Consider the following 18,619-nt stretch of genomic DNA (forward strand, 5'->3'; position numbering starts at 1 on the left):
ATTACAGAAAGACCTTGATAGCATGGGCAAAAACATGGCAGATGATTTTTAGTGTTAAAAAAAAAAAAAAGTGTAACGTAATGCACCAAGGCCACTATAATCCTATTACTGCATATACATTAACCCCTTCAGGTATTTCACTTTTGTTCCACCCCACCCCCACCTTTCAAAAGCTATAATTTTTTTATTTTTCCGTCGATATAGCCGTATGCGGGCTTGTTTTTTGCAGGACGATTTGTAGATCATGACATTTATTGTACCATATATGCGATTGGGAAAATGTATTTGTGGGGCGGAATGGGGAAAACACTGCGATTCCTCAATTATTATTGGGGGGGGGTGGTTGTTTTTACGGCGTTTACCGTGTGGTAAAAACGACATGTTAACTTTAGTCTGCGGATCAATAAAATTACAGCAATGCCAGATTAAGATAGGTTTTATTTTATGTTTAAAGGGAGTCTGTCGCCAGAATGTCCGTATTAAACTAGTAACAGTGTATTGTAGAGGAGACTAACCTGTTTCTAACGCTTATTTTCAATTTCTGCTTACTGCTTTCTTTGTAGAGAAATCAGTTTATTAACTTTATGCAAATGAGCATTTAGGTGCAACGAGGGTGTCACCGTTGCTAGTAAGTGCTCTTATGTGGCTCCCCAGTTCAAACCCCTCCCTCCCTACATTGATTGACAGGGGCCAGGCAGCGTAATCGGCGCGTTCATGCCTGGCCTCGTACTGTCTAACGCGAACGCGTCCCTGCTCTTGCGCATGCGCAGTACGATCTTTCTGCTCTCCGTTCTAATCGGCAGTACTACGCATGCGCCGAAGAGCAGGGATGCTCTTCAAGCAGAAATTGAAAATAAACGTTAGAAACCGGTTAGTCTCCTCTACAACACACGGTTACTGGTTTAATTCTGGAGACAGACTCCCTTTAACTACTTTTACAAGGAAAATACGGATTCTTAAAAATAATATTTGTGCTGCCATATTCGGAGAGCCATAACTTTTTTATTTTTCCATTGATTGAGCTGTATGAGGGCTTATTTTTTGCAGGGCAAGCTTTTGGGGTACATGAGACTTTTTGATCACTTTATTTCATTTTTTGTTGGAGATGGCGTGACTAAAAAACAGCGATTCTGGCGGTTTAATTATTTGTATTTATGGTGTTCACCGTGCATGTTAAATAATGTTATACTGTAAAAATACAGACTTTTACGGACGTAACGACACCAGATATGTTAAGGTTTTATTTTTTTTACATTGTGATTGTGGGAAAAGGGTTTTGGTTTTTTTAAAAACTTTTCTATTTAACTAATTAGTTAAGTTAACTAATTTAACTTTTTTTTTTTTTTTTTTTTATTATTAGTCCCTCTAGGGGACTTGAACCAGCGATGCTTGGACCGCTGGCACTATATGCTGCAATACTAATATTGCAGTACATCTTTATTTTGACAGGCTCCTTTCAAGCCCTCCCGGAGGTCTTGATAGGAGTACAAATATGGCAGACCTGGGTGCCTTCATTAGGCCCCAAGCGGCCGTCACAACCATCGGGGGCGGTGGGCCATCGAAGGGGACCGCCCCCTCTTAACTCCTTAGATGCCACAATCGCAAGGGATTAAATGGGCGTAATCAGTTTTGCAGCGCTATGTATGAAGCGAGCTCAGCCTGTAGGCCCGCTCCATACTTCCCTTTAATTATCACGTACAGTTACATGGTTAAATGGAATAAAACCGGAGATAACGAATGTCAAGCAGCAGCTGCAAAAGTAAATAAGATTTTAGGTCTATAACAAAAGAGAACTAAAAACATGTGATTCCAATGTAATATCACCCGTCTATAAATACCTTCTAATATTACCCCTCTATTAGGCAACTTACACATCAATATAGAAAAGGGTTCTTTACAGTTAGAGTAGCGAAACTATGGAATGTCCTACCCCAAGAGGTAGTATTGGCAGATACTACGACAGCATTAATAAAAGGGCTAAATGACGAATGGAATTGAGGGTCATAATTAATCTAGCAATGAATGAATTAGAATTCATCCGAGAAAGGTTGAACTTCATGGATGTGTAGTTATTCAACCCAAGTAGCTATTTATACTAGGAGATTAAGATTTTTTTTTTTTTTTTAATCAGATCCTTTTTTTAATGAATTCTCAGTAAAATACAACAAAGACCCACAACAGATATAGGGAAAAAAAATTAACAGTATCTATATCGGTCAGGGAAAATCTGATAAAGTTGAATATCTTCCCACAAATAATGTATATTCTGGTCCATTCACCTATACGGATACCTGAAAAATACTTCAGCTGCTTGGAAAACATAATAAATGACTTTCTTTGGAAGGGGAAAAGACCAAGATGGAAGTACACAGCGTACCCCTTACTAGAGGGAGGTCTAGAAGCCCCTAATTTTAGACTATTATTAGGCCGCCCAATCTACTTATTTTTGTGAGTGGTTAAAAGACTCGTTCTGTCAGTATCTTGTTGATCTGCGTAAAGATCCTAAGTTCGATGGACTGGTCGAGCTTTTGGAAACTGGAATCTGACCAACTAATTAGAGCACCTTATAAAAAAAGTTTTCGTTAGCTATTCAAATGTATAAGATCTGGCAGGTGGTTCGAGAGATTGGGGGTATAATGACCACAATATGAAACAATTCTCACCTCCTCAAGCTGTAGGTCTTTTTTATCTTCAACTAGAGAGTCTGGTGACCAATCTCCCTTATCCTCAGTATTTGGATGTTGTGGATTTTAGATTCCTTGAGTTTGTAGATGGGGCAGTCAAAGGTCGTCTTTCTAGATTATACAGAATTCTAATGGGAATGTTCATATGTGTAAATGGGCTTCCAGGTAGATCCAAATGGAACAGTGAATTGGCCCTGGGTATTTCAATAGACTGGGGGTCAGTTTTTAAGAGTGGTTAATACTGAACAGACTATATAGTGTATTCACCTAGCAGATTGGCACTAGATGGGCATTAGATCTACCTCCGAATGTCCAAAGTGTTTTTTTAGGAATTCAAACCTTATACACTTGTATTCGAGGTGTCCAAAGCTGTGGTGCTACTGGGTAAAGATCATAAATGAGATTAACTGTATATATGGGTTAAAAATCTCTCTATGGATTTCAAATTGTTTATTCTTCGTGATACAAGTACCACCAAGGTTTGTGGCAGTGACAAAATAGTGTCTCTTAACCCGTTAAGGACCGGGCAAATTTTGGCCTTGAGGACCGAACAATTTTTAAAAATATTTTCCTCTTTGCATCCCTGCGCTCATAACTTTTTCATTTTTTGTCCAACGTAGCTGTATGAGACATTGTTTTCTGTGGAACGAGTGGTACTTTATGTAGGTTCCATATTTATATAAATTTTTATTTAGGCAGAAATTTAGGAAAAAAAAAAAAGCATTTCTGCTGCAGTTTTTTTTTTACACCACACATCGATCTTCATAAATAATGTTATACACATTTGTTGTACAGGTTGTTATGGACATGGAGATACCAAATTCGTATATATTATTTCATATTTTTGCACTTATATTTCGAAAAATTTATTTATTGTAAAAAAAATTGTATTTGTGTTTTTTTATTTAACATTGCTTTTTTTTACATTATTATTAACTTTACATTTCTGATTTTTTTAGTCCCATGGAGGGATTTATTTTCTCTCCGCCATTAGTGCGGGGCTGCGGCTGTGTATTACAGTTGTTGCCCCGCTCATCATGACGCACGGACACTGGCTGTCACACAGGGCGAGAATGCTCGTCCAAATGCACCAAGCACCTGCCGATCAGGATGGGTATTCTCGTCCTGTCTCGGCAATCAGTTAAGTTGCTAATGATAGCTAGAGCGGTGTTAATGCAATATTGGATGTCTCCGCAAATTCCTCCCATTCTTTGTTGGGAGAATCGGGTAGCAGGTAATATAGGATTTGAAAGGAATATTTATCAATCGAGGAACCAACTGGTTAAATTTAGATAGATTGATTTCCGCTCATGTATCTGATTAAGTGGAATAGAGATGGATATGGGCGCCTTAATGGCAATAGAAGTTACAAACTGCCCAAGTTAAGCAGATTGACGTTAATCTTGAAATATGCCTGAAAAGACTGCGTGTGACTCCGTAAACAATGCGCATTTTCCACAACAAAATTAATTGCGGAAGATCCGCAGCATATTACAGCAGAAGCAGTGCGGGTGAGAGTTCAACAAATCTCGTCCCCACACTGCGGTAAATATCCGTTGACAAAAACGTGCATAAATTGACCAGCGGTGTGGTTACTTCAACCGCAGCAGGTCAATTAATTCTGCGGATACTGGTACTGTTGCGGGTTTACCCATTGAATTCAATGGGGTGCTGAAACCCGCCACAAAGCAGTGTGTGTTGCGATATTTGCTGCGGAATCACAGCAATGCGCCGCAAAAATCGCATGTAAGAAAAAATAAAAATAAAAATAAAGTTACTTACCCAGAGTTCCCTGCTTCTTCTCCAGTCCAGCCTTCCTGGACGACGTTGCCGGCCATGTGACCACGGCAGCTAATCACAGGCTGCAGCATCACGTGGCTTGCAACGTCATCCCAGGAGGCCGGGCTACTCGCCGAGAAGAGGTAAGTATGAACGTTTTTATTTTGGGGTTTTTTCGGCGCAACTTCGCAGCAGAAATCCCGCCGGAAAGACACATCACAAAGTGGTGCCATTTTCCGGACAGCATTCCCTGCGGTGTTCAGGGCGGATACGCTGCGCAGCTTCACGCAGTGTATACGCACAGAATACATTGTGTGTGTTCCTTCCCTTAAAGTGGATCTGTCACTTAACATGCTGCCCTAGTGAATGGCTGCATTTTATGAATATAGGTTCACTATAGGTCTGTGCCACAAATAAAAGAAGTTTGCTGTACTCCTATTATTTTAAAATTAAGCAAACCCATATTCAGGAGTCCGCTGTATTCATGAGGAGAGTACGACCCCACCTTTCCTCAGACCTGAGTGACGCCTGTCTTACTATACACTCCAAAAACAAAAAAGTTTTCAAAGCCATGCACGGACACTATACAGCGGCACCTGGACTCCCTACTGTTCTGTATTACACCCCTATAATCAGTGCCACTGTATTCTCCCCTAGAAAAAAAATGCATCTAAAAAGGTAGAAAACCTGCGTCATATCATGCCACCCATTTTCATAATTGTTCCTTAAGAACCTATGAGGAAAAAATAATCCTCCAGTTTGGTCCCATAGCAGGATACAAAATTACAAACCCGTACAACACGGATTCATAATACAGTCATAAGCATGAGATGACAACCTAATGTCGCGTAAAAAGCCGTCTACACTTTCATTATGGGATTATTGTCACAATTCAGTTATGATAACACGGCCAAATACGATATGAATTTTGTCTGCCATTTTTAGTCTGGCAGAGCGGTCAGTTTTACAGAGTGGAAGCTTTTGATTTAAAAAAAGATATATATGAAAAACTGTCAATTACAGAAGGATAAAAGGGTATAAATTAGTTTGCGGTTTTGAAAATAAGCCCAGAATGCTTTAAAATGTAATCGTAAAAATGAATCTCACAAAATGAAGAACAAAGCAGTATTAAAAAGACAAACCGTCACAAGCAGCATTTCATCTGGGCGGAAATATGTTTCCTAGATTCTTTCTAAATTTAGCACATTCAAAAAAAAAATATTATAAAAAGCTAAAAAAAAAAAACAACAAGATTTTGCAAGTTTTATCATTAAAGGGGCGGTCTCAGCCAACAGGGCATATGGTCGTCATGGGGGGGGGGGGGGGGAAGTGTCCACCTCTTGGAATCCCCTCAATGAGCCAAAGTGTCTCCCACACCACTGAATAGTCTCCATGTAATACTAAACAATAGAATAGTCGACTACGCTATTTTTTTCCGCAAAATAAACTGAAACCTTTACGGAACAGAAACAAACGGAAACCAATTGCAACGGAAGCATTAGGCTATGTTCACACCTGGTTAGTGCTGTTCCATTGTTCTGGCTCCATGAGAGGAGTAGAACAAGGGAATAGCAGAACCAACGGGAACAAAGCTTTCCGTTGTGGTGTCTGTCGGGGTGTCAATATGCTGCGCGGTGGTCTCCGGTAAACCCTGCCGGATCTGCAACGGAGGCCCCTAATGGAGCGTTCGACGCAGATGTGAACAGAGCCTTACCATTAAAATAAATGGTAATGCAAACGGAAGCTATGGTTTCCGTTTGGCTTTCCATTCATCGGTTCCTCCAACGGAAAGGTTGAACGGTACTCATGAACGTAAGCCCAACACGGATGGGAAGACAGCCTTAATATCGCCTTAGAGAGGTTTTCCAAAAATCATAAATCATCACCTATCCACAGTATACTCTGTACTCGGCAGTTTCCGTCATTCCCATAGATATTGAATGGAGCAGCAGCACACATGCTCGACCGCCGCTCCATTCAATGGCGTAGAGCAGTGAGGAGGACCGTGGGGGTTGGAGACACCTGTTCTCACGATCAGTGGGGTCCCAGTGATCAGAAAATGATCACCTATTCTGTAAATAGGTGATAATTCTTGATTTTGGGAAAATCCCTTTAATGGCTAAACATCCAATAAGAAAAACGTGCTGCAGCTGCTCCTCTTAAAGGGGATTGCACAGGATTAGAAAAACATGGCCCTTTCTTCCAAAAACAGTGCCGCAACTGTCCACAGGTTGTGTGTGGTATTGCATCTCAGTCCCACTCACTTCAACGGACCTGAGCTGCAATAGCAGAAACAACCCATGGACAGGTGTGGTGCAGTTTCTGCAAGAAAGCAGCCATATTTTTCTAATCTCGTACAACCCCTTTAAATGAGGGCTCTAACCATTTAAACCATTTTAAAACTGAATTCTCCCTTAAAAAAATAAAAAATCTGGGTCCTTGAATTATGCTTTTCTGTCAAGTTGTTTAACATTCTGCTTCACAGTTTGTTAGATCTGTTTCTGGGCGATCTGGGTGACAAGCCATATGACTATATGCCATTAAAAGTGCAATTACATGAGATTTTTTTTCTGATTTTCTTGAAGTGTTCCCCCCCCCCATGACTTCTGCAATTGTGACAAAACTGTGGCATATGTTACATAAATGTCCTGCTCTGCTACAATTACAAAAAAAAACGGCAAAAAAAAAAAAAGAAAAAAAAACAACCCACGTCTAACACAAAAGATGATTTTCCTTCGTTTCACATGCATTCATCAGCTCAGGGGAAAGTCGTTACAACTATAGCCTTAGGTGGAGTTCCTTTTAATAACCCCACCACAAGTATGTGTACAAAACACAGGGTGTCTGATCTTAGGGTATGTATGACAACGTCCTTGTCGTGATGAAGGAAGGTCATACATTTTAAGATCCCTGCTCCGATCTTGTTTAGATGTCCTCGTGTTACCTAGAGGTGAGAAGGAGAAAATAGGAGTTCTCCGAGTCAATTATTGACTACAGGAGCCATTAATAGAGCTAGAAGACGAAGCGGGAGACAGAATAAAATAGTAAGGGCAGCCGGGCCGAAAAAAGAACAGATCAAATGGCTGGAGGGAAAATGTACAAATACTGGAGCCAGCTGTAGCATGGAGAATACCTGGAGTATGGGGCAAGAAACGCCAACATGACAGCTCGTCTGGGTATAGGGGGTTATTTTAGTGGTCAGTAAGAGGAGCTGCACAATGCTGTACAAGGTCCCAGTTAAGGATATATAGGGCTTCCCTAGATTAAGGGGTTGTTTCAGCACAGATATTGATGTGACCAATTGATCACAATTGTCCACATTTCCATATTGATCTTGCCTAGGCTGCTAGGACAGTGGTCCAGCTGTAAAATCCAAGTACACCCAAATAAAAACATTTACAACATGGTGCAAAATTTCCACTGATTTCATTTAGGGCCTGTTCACACCTGCGTCAGTGTTTCAATTGTTCTGCTGATTTAGAGGAGAACAACAACGAAAATACCGGAACCGCTGGTTCCATTGCACGACTGACACCTTTAGCGCCCGATGGAACCCATTAACTTTAACGGGTTCCGTCAGGTTTCTGTCATGGTATCCGTGGTTTTAGCAGAAATAAGGCGGCATGCTGCGCTATTGTTTCCGGTGTTCTCAGTCGGATCTCTGACGGGGGCCCCTAACGGAGAAGATGTGGACAGGCTCTTAAACGTGGCAATATATTCCTACTCATCTCTGAAGATCACGTTCGGGATCGGTTTATTCTGAAGATCACGTTCGGGATCGGTTTATTCTGAAGATCTGGGACACTGATGACCTGTCCGATTGACAGAACTACAGTAGTTACCATGAACTGGAGCGGCCAGTGTCACTCACCTGGAACTGTTCAGGATATGATGCTGTTTGTTCTTCCTTGGGTTTAACAACACTACGACACACCTAAAAAAAAAAAAAAAGTAATAAAACAGTAAATAATGGGTTCAAATAACGGGATATAAAACCTATAAAATGACACTTCAAAAACTGATAACCAGGAATCCGATACCCTGACATTAGGAGATTGCACATACAATAAGGAGTACAAGTCATAGCAGTAGGACTTCTATCGCTCAGCAGGACTGTCTTTCCATCATGGTAGGTGACGACTTATACCCAAACATACACTTCTGTACACAATTCTTCTTAACTCCTCCACATAAAAACTTTAAGCTGGTAGTGCGGCAATCTGCAGAGCTACCGTCTATATAAGCCCGCACCCCTCCCCCAAATCTGGCTGTAAATAATAGCCTCTGGTCTGGGTTCAATCATTGGGACCTCATTGGTACCTGCCTCAATAATGGCACCTGGACCAGAGGTTATTAGTTACTATCAGACCTAGACACCCCTGCAGTCGAATTCAGATGTTGCAAAAAAAAGACTCACAAAAAAACAACAAACTTATGCGAAAACCGCATGCGTTTTTACCGTGATATAATGCGGCTTTCGATGTGGTTGAAGTCTTTACCTCAACCACAATGAAAAATGCACCAAAACACTGTAAAAAACGCATGCGGTTGTCAAATGCAGTTTTGACTGCACGGTAACGTCTGAATTTGACCCTTAGACTGTAAATCAGATGTTGCGGTTGAGGGGCGGTTAGAACTACATAATAAAAACGCTTCCCAAAAACGCATGTGGTTTTACCACGATTTGGTGCACATTTTTGCGCTGCAGAAATACAAGGCAAACACGCCACATGTGACTGCACGTGAATACAGCGATCAACAGCATTTCAGGACTTTTGATATAAAAATGTTTCATGGGAACCCCTTTAACTATTGGGAATGTGCCTGCATTCGGAAGAACTGGGGAAGGAACGGTGTGGCACACACAAGATCTAGAGGAGGAGGAATTTGGCACGCAATGTAACAAGAAAACGAGACATGATTCTTGGCGTCAAACTGTTGCATTCTCATAAGAAGAAAAGATGTGCGATGGCTTCACTGGTTAGCAAACTCCAAAGTTTGAATGGATTATATAAGGGGAAACACTAGAGTCTTACCAAAGTTTCCTTTAAAGGGATCCTGTCACCAGCATTTTAGCTATAAAGCCAGCAATACCTGGTGAAAGTGGGTGAAAAATCATTGTCATCTAAGCTATAAATATGTTCTAAGTAAGCTCTGTAGCTTTAGTATTCCGTTTTTCAGTGGTCCCACGCCGTATGCAAATGAGCAGAAAAGAGTCAAATCTTCATCTGAAAAGAGTCAGATTTTCATTCCTCCAGCATCTCAGAGTGGACTCCACCTCCTTCTTTTTGATTGATAGCTCCTTAGCCAGTCAGGGCCGGACAGGTGGTGGCAGTAGGCGTGGTTAAGAAGCTGCATCCCAGAGGGAAAAATAATTACCATAAAAGGCGGGAAAAGTTTAAACGACTATATTTACTGACAGAGGAGGACATCAGGAAAGAAGAGAACAGGAATGAACTCTGGACAGCTGCGGCCATTGAGGGGTCAGGTGAGTTTAACAGGTAAGATGTTGATGACAGGATCCCTTTAAGGTTGAGATCACATCGCAGTCGAAATGCGTTTTCTTTTGTTTCCAATTAGAGTAAAAACCGCAAAAAATCACGGCAAAATAACGCAACGAGTGAACCCAGCCTTACAGATTCATGGTCAATATTACTGACGTCTAGAGTCCTATACTCAAATGACATATTTATATCACTTTGCCCGTAGCTTTGTACTAAATCCAGTGCTGGATTTCAGAGAACATTAAATCTTTGCTTTCATTATAACAAAGGGAATTGCTAAAAGAGACGTGAGGTGCCCGAGGCTTATACTGCCCGTCTGGCCCTGTCAGGCTGTGTTAGTCACATTAGCAGATCTTCCTTCTGGCATCCAAAGCCGACATGGTAACCCCAATATAAAGAAGATATCCATAAAAGAAACAGAACATGTAATGACAGCTATGATTGCACTTCCAAGTCATTGTTACATAATAAAATCGATTGATAAAAGAAATTACATTAATGTGGATGTAAAATGTCACGCTCCAACTCCACTTTCATGTTGACTATCTAAATATACAGTAGGCGAGGCAGCGATGTTGTGTGAACAATATGTAAGCTGTCCGTTCTCTTGACAAGGACGTTGCCATAAATTCATTTTTATTTTTAAACACTGGTGATTAGTCGAAAATTTCCCACTGTAAAGGTCCCATGCATACGGCCATGGCCGTAATAACGGCCGCGGCCCGAATTTTCGGGCCATGCTCCCACACAAAGTATGGGGGCACGGCCCGTAAAACGCAAAAAATAGAACGTTCTCTCTTTTGCGGTACAGTTCTACGTCACGGACACCTATCTGTAGCGATACGGAAAGGTGTCCGCGGCCAATAGAACCGAACAGTTCTGTTATTTTGGACCGTATTACGGTCCGCAATTATGGAGATTTTTTACAGTCACGTGCATGGGGTCTTAAATGGATGTTTGCACCTATCATGTTATTTGCTTCTACAAAACAAGCACAATAATTTTTATGCTACAAAACAACAATATCCCACCAATAAAAATAATAATGTTTGCAATAGTTTGCAGCAGAAAACAATATTTTTTATTACTAAATCGTTTTACACTGGAAAGTTAGTTTTATGAACGCTCATAATCATCCATTTTAGCAATAATTTCAATTAGCAAGCCGGGCCTTAGCAAGCCGGGCCTTAGCAAGCCGGGCCTTAGCAAGCCGGGCCTTAGCAAGCCGGGCCTTAGCAAGCCGGGCCTTAGCAAGCCGGGCCTTAGCTTTCTAGAGAGATGAGTAATCACAGGCACCCTGGCCAGTATTTAGATCCAGGGACAGGACATATAACTGGCTAAATTATTTGTAGGCCACTTGGGAGCTACTTTGGCAAAACATTCTAGGAAACCGGAGTTGGAGAAAAAAAACCTCACACTCGAGGAGCCAGTAATTCCACTCCATTAGATTTTCTTCCATTTATTAGAAAATCAGTCCAAAACGTTAGGCATCATCTGCAGCACTCTTCTAGCTAGAACGAGGAGGTGCTACAAAAGTCAATTCTTGATCTGGAGGACGGGGCATGTCCATATATTACCTGGACGGATAATTTATTTCAATCGACACCTTGTAAAAGGTAAAAGGAAAATCATTTGAATCAGTGAAGTGACGCTACTTCACCTCAGCGATAACAGTCGATGCCCACACAATCCCCCAGGGCTAGACAAAATCGCAGACCTAGAAATTTGCTACTATCCCAAGTTCTATCTTCGCAATTCAGCTCATAGTTGAAGGACCATTGAAATAGAAAAGGGCGACTCCTGTTTTAGCCACATGAAGTTTTAAATTTAGGCAGAATTATTATGGGACTATAGCTCAGCAACAATGAAACACAATCACGTATCCTACGCGGCATCCCATGCCGTATCCTACGCTGCAATATATAGTTACCATTTGTGCTTTTCTCAGATGAGGATGAATAAAGGCAAACAGGCTTGACCTGAAGCAAGCAGTTAACTAGGATAAGCCATGTGTAACAAGCCTAATAATAAGCCTAATAGATAATAAAAAAACAAATAAAAAAATAAATTAAAAAAAACAGCATTCACACCCAAAAGGGCCAAAAATACAATCTACGATTAAAGGGTCACAACAATGTCTATAAGGAAGTGTAGCTGAAGCCTGCAGACTTACAGATCCAGCCAAATCCCATACCACAATGAGTAAGGAAGTCACACCTCATCTAAGCGCTAGGCCTTGTCCATATGCAGCTGCAAAACTGTACCTCTGTGTAATGAGGACATCATGTATAGCTGTTTATTGCATCAACATGGTGCCTGTATACCGAGTACAAGCCTATAACCGTTCCCAATGCAAGAATAAAAACCTGTGTCTAATAGACGCAACGCTGCACTAACACCAAACCATGACTTCTCTTCTGAAATATTTCCCGTGTTGTTTCGACATCATGAAGTGAGTCAAGTACAGATGTGTGTCATGGCGATTACAGGAAACCTCCGTGGCTGCAATAGAAAACATTTGTGGAGAATTTACTGCTTTGTGATTAAAAGGCCGAACACTGGATATTTATTAGGACTAGAGAAAATCCCAAGGGGACGCAATTAATTGTGTGATCATTAGGGTCAGTGCAAGTGCACCAGCGATCAATCCAAATATACAGTCAAATAAACACATGGGGGTGGGGTATTTAATGATTCACGCCACTTTTAGGTCGTAGAAAAGTTGCATATTTTAGCGCACGCCATATTTGCGACTTTTCGCCACTTTTAAAAAGTGGACGGGCCCGACCAATTAACTATAATCTGCGCCAGAAATTGGCATAAACAATAGTGCAAATCTATGCCCGCATGTAGCAGGCAGAAATCCCAATGCCTGGTCATTGACAGGTCCAAATTTATTAAGAGGCATCTCCCCCTGTAGGGCCTAATTTATAAAAACTGTCTAAAATTAGAACTGTCCTTGTTGGCCATAGGAACCAATCACAGCACAGCTTTAATTTTACCAGACAAGCTAAAGAAGTTTAAACAGAGTTCTGATTGGTTGCTATGGGCAAGTTTTTATAAATCTTCTGCATAAAGCTCATTATCAAACAAATTTCGTTTAGATTAGGATCTCGGTCTCATCAAGGTTTGTCAGAACAACTGCATAACTGTCTCCCAAAATGCCAGAGGACCAGTAGTAGAAGTATAAACACCCCCACCCTCCATCTATGGGACAATACACTCCGTTACAGAAAAAGAGAGAGGGGTTGAGGGACAACTTCCCTAGGACGCTTTCTATTTCAAGGGGTGAGGTCTCCTGCTTGCTCCCCACCACAGGTCCTCAAATCCCCCCAACAGGTCAGGTTTCCAGGATTTTCTTATTGCCGAGGTTAAAGAACACCTGTGGAAATTCCTGATGCAGTGACAATTTTCTCTACTGGGCCTTGTTCACACAGATTTGTTTGCAAGCCGACTCATACACTTTTTTAGAGTCGGATTCAGCATAAAGAACGCCTCTCATTGTTTTCAATGCTGTAGTTCATAGGTGCGGATTTTGCAGTGCACTAAATCTAAATTAGCGGCACTGAAAACAAAAAAGCCTCCTGACCTATCTAGGTGCTGAACCTGTCCAAAAATTCCAATTAAATTCAAATCGGAAGCTGGAAGAAAGAAAATAAATAAAATGCGGCACATGCTTTCGGCATGGTTTTGTGCGCTGAAAAAGAACATCGTGCTGATTTTAAAGTTCAAAGTCAAGACCTCCAGTGGGCTGGTTTTTTTTTTAAATGTGCTGAAAAAAACCCCAAAAACACCATCAAAGTCAGCCTGGAAACTGCATTGATTTTGAAGGCAGATTCAGCGTCTGTTGATTCACCCTCAACTTGATACCATGTGAATATACCCTTAGGCCACTTGCACACGATGTGCATTAGACTTCGTTCATATCTGCGCTGGGGCTCCGTTCCGTCTGAACTTTCCGTCGGAACGGAGCTCTGACAGACAATTGATTTCAATGGTGACGGATCCGGTGCCAATGGTTTCCGTTTGTCTCCGTTGTGCAAGGGTTCCGTCGCTTTGACAGAATCAATACAGTAGTCGACTAAGGTATTTATTCAGTCAAAATGACGGAACCCTTGCACAACCTATGGTTTCCGTTGGTGTCCGTCAGGGCCCCGTTCTGACTGAAAGCTCAGACGGAACGGAGCCCTAGCGCAGATGTGAACGAAGCCTTGTGTGCATTTGCCGCGCTGATTTTTCTGCAGCAAATCCGCAGCGTAATACAGTACCAGCAAGTAATCTTTATCTACAATTTGCAGAATTTTTCCGCACATAAATTAACCTGCGGTGCGGATATTAAAATCTGCAGCATGCTAATTTATCTTGCGATTTCATCTCAGAATTCCGACTAGTTTAAAAAAACAACAAAAACAAAAACTGCAGCATAAAATCTGCACCTAATTCCGCATCAAAATTTAATAAAACGACACACCTAAACCCGTATTAAGTATGGATTTGACCTGCGGTTTAGATGGGGATTTTCTCATCCCTATATAAATGACAGGAACAGAACTGCAATACCAGACACAGCCTATGGACAGACGTGGCGCTGTTTCTGGAAAAACAGAAGACCGTTTCTCTAGTCCTGGACAACCCGAATAAGGGCGGATTTACACGAGCGTGTGCGTTTTTGCGCATGCAAGAAACGCTGCGTTTGGCGTGCGCAAAAGGCACTTAACCGCTCCGTGTGTCACCCTCGTATGATGCATGGCTGCGTGATTTTCGCGCAACCGCCATCATTATGACACTCCGTTTGGATGTTTGTAAACAGAAAAGCACGTGGTGCTTTTGTTTCCAAACATATTTTTGACAGAAGTTGCGCGAATAACGCGCGTCCCACGGAAGTGCTTCCGTGTGGTGCGCGTGATTTTCACGCACCCATTGACCCATTGATGCGCGAACAACGCAGAAAAATAGGACCTGTCGTGAGTTTTACGCAGCGGACTGATGCTGCGCAAAAATCACGGTCAGTCTGCACTGCCCCATAGACTTGCATAGGTTCGTGCGACACAAGTGAAAAACACGCGGGTGGCACGGACGTATATAGCGTTCGTGAAAATCCGCCCTAAGGGTAAGGATGGAAAGCCATGTGCCTTTGGATTCAAGTATCGGAGTACCTCTTTTATCCTTAGAGCAAGTGCCAAACATTTAGGTTTGTGAGTAGATAACACAGTGGTTTGTGAGCGATCGGAATGATCACTAATGATTGTTTTCAATCCTATCATTGAGATCGACTTATTGGCCAGCGAAGTAAAAATTAATTTGCATTAATACAGTTTTGTTCATGAGGACACAGTTTTCAATGTGCAGATCAGTGAAGAAGACATCACAACCCTCTAAACTTGGCTTAATAAAGCACCGTGCAACTCAAGCAATCCAGAAAACCCGATTACAAAAAAGCAGAAACCCAGGCCAAAGCAGAAGACGCAAAGGGCAATGACAGACAAGCAAAGCTATGCCTGGATGTTCACAAGAGGGAACATTGCTGTAAACCTCCCAGTATCTGATGGAAGAGGGCCAGCTGGAGCTTGTGAGGACACAGACTTTTACAAGGATGTGCCGTGCAATAGGCGCAAGCGGAGAGCACTGAAGGAGTTAAAGCCGTGCGGTACAGATGTTTGGCGTGACGTACTGTAGCTGCTTGGCTGCTGACACGCACTGCTATCACCTCACAGGCCAACAGATCCAACTCTTCCCTGAATCCAAAGACGCTGAATCAACACTGTCCATGACTAGTATTAACCCTTACATATAACACTTTCCTGTGTAACAATTAAAGAAGATCAAAAAGGGAGATTTCACTTTCTTCCAGCCATAAAGCTAGAAGTTAACATCTACATTTGACATTTTCCACGCTCTTCTATATTCATGGAGCTTCCTCTGTGGTCATTCCAGAGCAGTCCCCTTTATTAACCGGTTGTGGACCACCAACTGTATATATGCGGTGGGCAGTCTAGGCCCATAAAATCTGCGCCATAGTATATTTAAGGTGTTGGCACGGCAGTCAGAGACACTAGAGAGAAGTTTCACCGCTTCATCTTCTCTGTAGTCATGTACACAGCACTCAAAGAGCACTGCGTATAGAGTAGAGGCCGCTGTGTGATCGCCGGGTGCAGGAAGTCGGAGGCTGCTGGTAGGTCTAACTAGACCCAGCACGGCTTGAATAGTGACAATAGTCACTATAACAGGGCTATTTCTCCTATAACCAGGTATAATATAAAGAACTAAAAAAAAATAAAAATAACACTTGAAAAACAGTATTTTCTGACTTCAGGAGGGACAGACCATAATAATAATTAAAAAAAAATAATAAAATTTAAGGCATGCGCAAAAGGCACTTAACAGCTCCGTGTGTCATCACCATATGATGCGCGGCTGCGTGATTTTCGCGCAGCCGCCATCATTATGACACTCCGTTTGGATGTTTGTAAACAGAAAAGCACGTGGTGCTTTTCTGTTTTCATTCATCTTTTTCACAGCTGTTGCGCGAATCACGCTCGTCCCACGGAAGTGCTTCCGTGTGGCATGCGTGATTTTCACGCACCCATTGACTTCAATGGGTGCGTGATGCGCGAAATAAGCCCAAAGAACGGACATGTCGTGAGTTTTTCGCAGCGGACTCACGCTGCTCAAAAATCACGGACTGTCTGCACTGCCCCATAGACTAACATAGGTCCGCACGACACGCGTGAAAATCACGCGCGTTGCACGGACGTATGACACGTTCGTCTAAACAAGCCCTAATAAAAATTACAAAAAAAAGCTGCTTCCCACCATTCATTTTCATAACGCAACCTTTGACCCAATTACCCGAAAGAAAGACCTGTAGTATATCAAAACTTACAGTAGACAATAACTATCACAATATACGTCTATTTTAAAGTAACACTATATTACCAGGGAAAAAAAAAAAATAGCTAAATCGTAAAAAAAAAAACGTTTAAAACTATAAGCTTAGAAATTCTAAAGAAAACAAAAAGCATAAATTATGTGTATAAATATTATAAGAAACCAGCATTGTTCCAGAGAAAAAAAAAAAAGTTTCTAGCCCAACAAATGAAAAAGGTAGCGTTTTTTTTTAACACGTGCTAAAAATGGCTAAAGGGTCAGTTCACACGTTGTGTAAATACTGCGGAATTACCGCAACAGAATTTGTTGCGGAAAATTTGCAGCAAACACAGTAGCAGCAAAGTGGACAAATCTCATCCACACGCTGTGTAAATGCTGAGTGGGACAAAACGCTCAGAAATTGACCTGCGGTGTGGAACATTATTCCGCAGCATGTCAACTGTATTAGTGTAAGTGCTGCTTATTTGTTGCAGGTTTTCCCCCATTGAAATCGATGGAAAGCTAAAACCCGCAACAAATAGCAGTTGATGCGTTTTGCGGCAGGTTCGCAGTGATTCCGCCGCAAAAAATGCAACTCAGAAAAAAAAAATCATAAAAATTTACCCAAGAGTCTGTGTTTCTTTCTCCAGGCCGGCCTCCTGGGATGACGTTTCATCCCATGTGACCGCTGCAGCAGCCAATCACGTCATCCCAAGAGGCCGGCCTGGATGACAGAGGGCGGGCCTCCTGGGAGAATGCTTCTTCCCATGTGACCGCCGCTGTAGCCAATCACAGGCTGCAGCGGTCTCCTGGGATGAAACGGCAGGCCGGCTAAGTGCTGCAGTTTTCTGCATCGAACATTCCGGGAGAAAAACTGCACCACAGTTTGGTGCGGTTTTTCACCCAGGATTACCTGTGGCGCACAGGGTGGATACGCTGCGTGCTTTTACACAGCGTATTCACCCCGTGTGAACTCAGCCAAACGGTGTCTGGTCCTGAAGGCTCAAAACAGCCCAGTCCTAAAATCGGTGAATACTCAAAAAATATCTGTAAAACCTAAATCCAAATTTCATAGAAAAACCCAGCATGAGGAGGGGGCACTTAGTTTATTATATGCAGCCTGTTGGGTTATTGGACTGAAGCAATTTGAAGCTAGATTGAATACATTACCATCAAAAACAGGTCACTAGGTTTCAATAGATTTTATCCTGAGTGAAGTCTGACCACATCCGATCACAGGCAGTACGAGGCCGCCGCTGCTTTTCTCATCTAACGTGACCTCTACGGTGACAGAAACCCAGCAGTTTCCAAAGCTTGGGACTAAGGAATAAAATCATTTTTCTCTAATCTATTGACACAAAATTATTTTGATTATTGCGGCACTAGACACAGGTGGAGGTTCAAAGAAAAGTTTATGGAGCTATAGGCCGGAATAAAAGTAGTTCCATCCAAAAAACAAAATCAATATTTTTGCTTCAATGGCTTATCCGTTCACTTTTTCAAATCCCATTTTGAAGAGTACATTACAAGAATGTGGGTAGACTGTCTATAAATCCTGATGTATCACGTTCATCCACAAAATACAGACACTCCAGAGTATGAAATGTACCTGGCACAATGGAGACCGGTCATCTACATTCATGAGAACTGGTACATACAACGCTGGGTGCCAGACACGTTAAAAAGGAGGTCACAAAATAGGGATTCTGGAAATTAGCCAATTTGGTCCAAACTAAGGATTCAGCCGGCCAATGGATGCAAATATTCATCTCTCACTACAATTTT

The 18,619-nt window shown here is 41.9% G+C and overlaps 1 protein-coding gene across 9 annotated transcripts in view; it reads right to left on the bottom strand.

The window, feature by feature from the left end:
* Positions 1 to 18,619, bottom strand: part of MAPKBP1 (mitogen-activated protein kinase binding protein 1) — a 140,938-nt gene that overhangs the window by 57,687 nt on the left and 64,632 nt on the right. For all 9 annotated transcript variants that reach the window (XM_075844845.1, XM_075844842.1, XM_075844843.1 and 6 more), the window contains one exon: positions 8,335 to 8,397. In XM_075844845.1, coding sequence (XP_075700960.1) covers positions 8,335 to 8,397 — 63 coding nt within the window. The remainder of the gene's footprint in view (positions 1 to 8,334; positions 8,398 to 18,619) is intronic.

Source organism: Rhinoderma darwinii, chromosome 12, assembly GCF_050947455.1.
Source record: "Rhinoderma darwinii isolate aRhiDar2 chromosome 12, aRhiDar2.hap1, whole genome shotgun sequence".
NCBI classification, from domain to species: domain Eukaryota; kingdom Metazoa; phylum Chordata; class Amphibia; order Anura; family Rhinodermatidae; genus Rhinoderma; species Rhinoderma darwinii.